Source organism: Buceros rhinoceros, unplaced genomic scaffold, assembly GCF_000710305.1.
Source record: "Buceros rhinoceros silvestris isolate BGI_N320 unplaced genomic scaffold, ASM71030v1 scaffold17608, whole genome shotgun sequence".
NCBI lineage: Eukaryota > Metazoa > Chordata > Aves > Bucerotiformes > Bucerotidae > Buceros > Buceros rhinoceros.
In genome coordinates this window covers 1614-4723 of record NW_010428776.1, presented here as the reverse complement: position 1 = coordinate 4723, position 3110 = coordinate 1614, and the positions used below count along the sequence as shown (strand labels likewise).

At 58.3% G+C, this 3110-nt stretch overlaps 1 protein-coding gene across 1 annotated transcript; it reads right to left on the bottom strand.

Moving 5' to 3' along the window:
* Positions 1-300: 300 nt before the first annotated feature.
* LOC104498966 (C-X-C chemokine receptor type 2-like) lies at positions 301-1377 on the bottom strand. The gene has a single exon (XM_010142412.1). The coding sequence runs from the start codon at positions 1375-1377 to the stop codon at positions 301-303; it is 1077 nt and encodes a 358-aa protein (XP_010140714.1).
* Between the last annotated feature and the right edge of the window lie 1733 nt (positions 1378-3110).

Below are 3110 nucleotides of genomic sequence, written 5' to 3'. Positions count from 1 at the left end.
TGACCAACCTGCTAAATCCTTTATTGCTGGATGGACATCGGCCATGAACATGGTCCCCACAGCAGTGTTGCGGGGCTCCCAAAGTCACAGGCTCTGCCTCAAGGAGCAGGGAGGGTGGGCAGCACTCAGCATCACTGCCCTGGCAATAGGGTGCTACTCCCTTGCTGCTCAAGCCCCCTTACAGCCCCCTGCCCATACCCGTGGCATCGCCATCTGCATGCCAGGGGGCTGGGCGAGCATGCTGCGTGTGTGGGATGCTAAGGCCTGCTGGGAGCCTGAAGGGTCAGGTCCCAGCAGGGCTCAGAGGGTGGTGGAGGTGTTGCCAGAGGTGGAGGCATAGGAGGCGCGGCCGTAGCGGGCCACGGCATCCTTGCTGATGAGCCCACGCTGTGCCAGGATCTTGAGGAAGCTGTTGCGGAACTTCTGACCAATGAAGGCATAGATGATGGGGTTGATGCAGCTGTGAGCAAAGCCTAGGACCTGTGTGACGGAGAGGGCTGTGTCGATGCGGTTCCTCCTATCGCAGGTCTCAGTGATGGCCTGTGTCCTCATGAGGGTGTCGCTCACCAACGTGATGTTGTAGGGCAGCCAGCAGATGAGGAAGACCAACACCACAGCGAAGATAACCTTCATGGCCCGCTGCTTCTGGGAGTTCTTGGTCTGCAGGAGTGTGTGGATTGTGACGCCGTAGCAGAAGAGCATTACCAGGAGGGGCAGGGCAAAGCCAAAGGTCTGTGGCAGGACCCGCAGCACCACCCGCCACTTGGCCGTGTCCTCATTGCCGATGCGCTCGTAACACACAGTGCCATTGTTGGGTGAGACGAAAGCCTCACGGAAGAGCAGCACAGGCAGGGAGAGCAGCACAGAGAAGACCCAGATGCCCAAGCAGACAAACTTCACCCAGTGCCTCTTCTCGGTGGCGGCCCGGGTGGCATAGACGATGGCCAGGTAGCGGTCCACGCTGATGCAGGCCAGCAGCAGGATGCCACTGTAGAAGTTGACCTCCTGCAGCATGGATATGGCTTTGCACATCACGGTGCCGAAGACCCACTCATGGGCTCGGTAGGTGGCCCAGAGCGGCAGGCTGAGAGCAAAAAGCAGATCCGCCACAGCCAGGTTGAGCAGGTAGACATCAGTGACAGAGCGGTTGGTGTGGCTGGAGGTTACCACCAGCACCACCAGCCCATTCCCCACCACACTGAGGATGAAGACAAGGCAGTAGATCACCACTACCAGGTACTTGTTGAGGACAGAGGCGTCGGGACGGCACGGAGCAGAGGAGATAGCGGTGTCGGGCATGGCTGTGTTGAGGTCATAGGTGTAGTTGTAGTTGGAGAAGAAGCTGGAGAAATCCCCATTGAAGGATAAGGGCTCCATTTTGCCTGTGGAGCACAAAGCAGCGTGAATGTGGGGTGGGACCATGGGGTGGGCTGGGGTGACAGTGTCTCTGGGTCCAGGCCCAGGTCCCTTCCCAGCCAGTGGGCAGTCCCCCTCCATTGCTCCACTGGGTATCCACACTGTGCCAGGTAACAGGCAGTGCTTGCAGGTGGACACTGTGCCTCGTACATCCCCTTGTACAACACTCCCAGCACCGCTTGGTCTGCTGCACTTCGCCCCAACCCTGTCCGTTCCATGTCTCCCATGGAGTAAGGGGCTCCCCAACAGACTGGCCACTTCTCAGGTTCAGAGGCTTCCCCATCAATGCAGCATCACAGTCCTCTAAGGAGACACCTGGTCCCTCCAGCATCCCTGGGTCTTCCTGGTTTGTGTGGATCCTTCAAAAGCCCCTGAGCTCTTTGGACACCTCAGAGTCCCTCAGGCTCTTCCAAAGTCCTTTGAGCAACTCTGGATCCCTCCAGCCTCTCCATCACCTCAAGCATCTCTGCTGGGGCTTCCCTTCCTGCCACCGCAGGCAGCGGTGAGGCTGTGGTCATAATGCCCAGGGCAGGCAGCACTAGAGCAGATCTGAAGGTGTTTTCATGCCCCTCCCCCCTGCCTTGTGCCTGTAAGTGATTTCACACCCTGGACGGAAACATGTGTCACCCTCTGCAGGTGGCTTTGGAACTATTTCATGTCTCTGGTTTTCCTGTTGCTCAGCTGGGCACTGCCAGGCATCCCCGTGCCCCCAGTGCTCAGCCGCAATGGAGAAATCACAGCTGAGAGTCGCTCTTCCTGTCTCCTGCCGTGTAGGACACCCTGCTCTGTCCCTGCCTTCCCAGAGACCAGTGGGTTTCCTCCTTCTCTCAGTACGGATCTGGACTCTCATTTCACAGAACCACTGAATCGTCTGGTTGGAAGAGACCTTTAAGACTATCAAGTCCAACCGTTCACCCTGCACTGCCAGGGTCCCTAAACCATGTTCCTCAGCACCACATCTACGCATCTTTTAAACACTTCCAGGGCTGGCGACTCCACCACCTCCCTGGGCAGCCTGTTTCAATGCTTCACAACCCTTTTGGTGAAGAAATTTTTCCTAATATCCAACCTGAACTTCCTCTGGCGCAACTTGAGACCGTTTCCTCTAGTCCTGTCACTTGTCACATGGGAGAAGAGACCAACCCCCACCTCACTACAACCTCCTTTCAGGTGGCTCAGAGAGCGATAAGGTCTCCCCTCAGCCTGGTCTTCTCCAGGCTAAATGACCCCAGTGTCCTCAGCTGCTCCTCACAGGACTTGTGCTCTAGACCCTCCAGTTTCACCCCTCTGCCCCATTTCTGAGGCCTCAAGCCCCTCCAGGGCTTGGTGATGCCAGGGCTGCTTGGGGGTCCTGAGTCCCCACAGTGCTGGGGTTCCTCAGCCCCGAACTGTCTCCGTCTGAACCCAAACCCTCCCTGGGACCAACCTTCCCCTTCAGCCCAGTGGGAATTCCCCACCACAGCTGGGCCAGTTCCCCTGCCTGGAAAAACGCCTCCCTGGATGTGCCAGCTCCAGCCTCACAGTGCTCCTGGGATGGTGATGCCGGGGTGGTGATGCCCCAGCATCCCAGAGGGCCACAGCTGGGGGCACCACTGGTGCCGATGGCGGAAGGTGCCCCCAAGTGGGGCCACTGCATGTACTGGGCACAGCTGGACGCCAGCACTTCCCCTCGGTCTATTTCTGGCTGCTTCTTC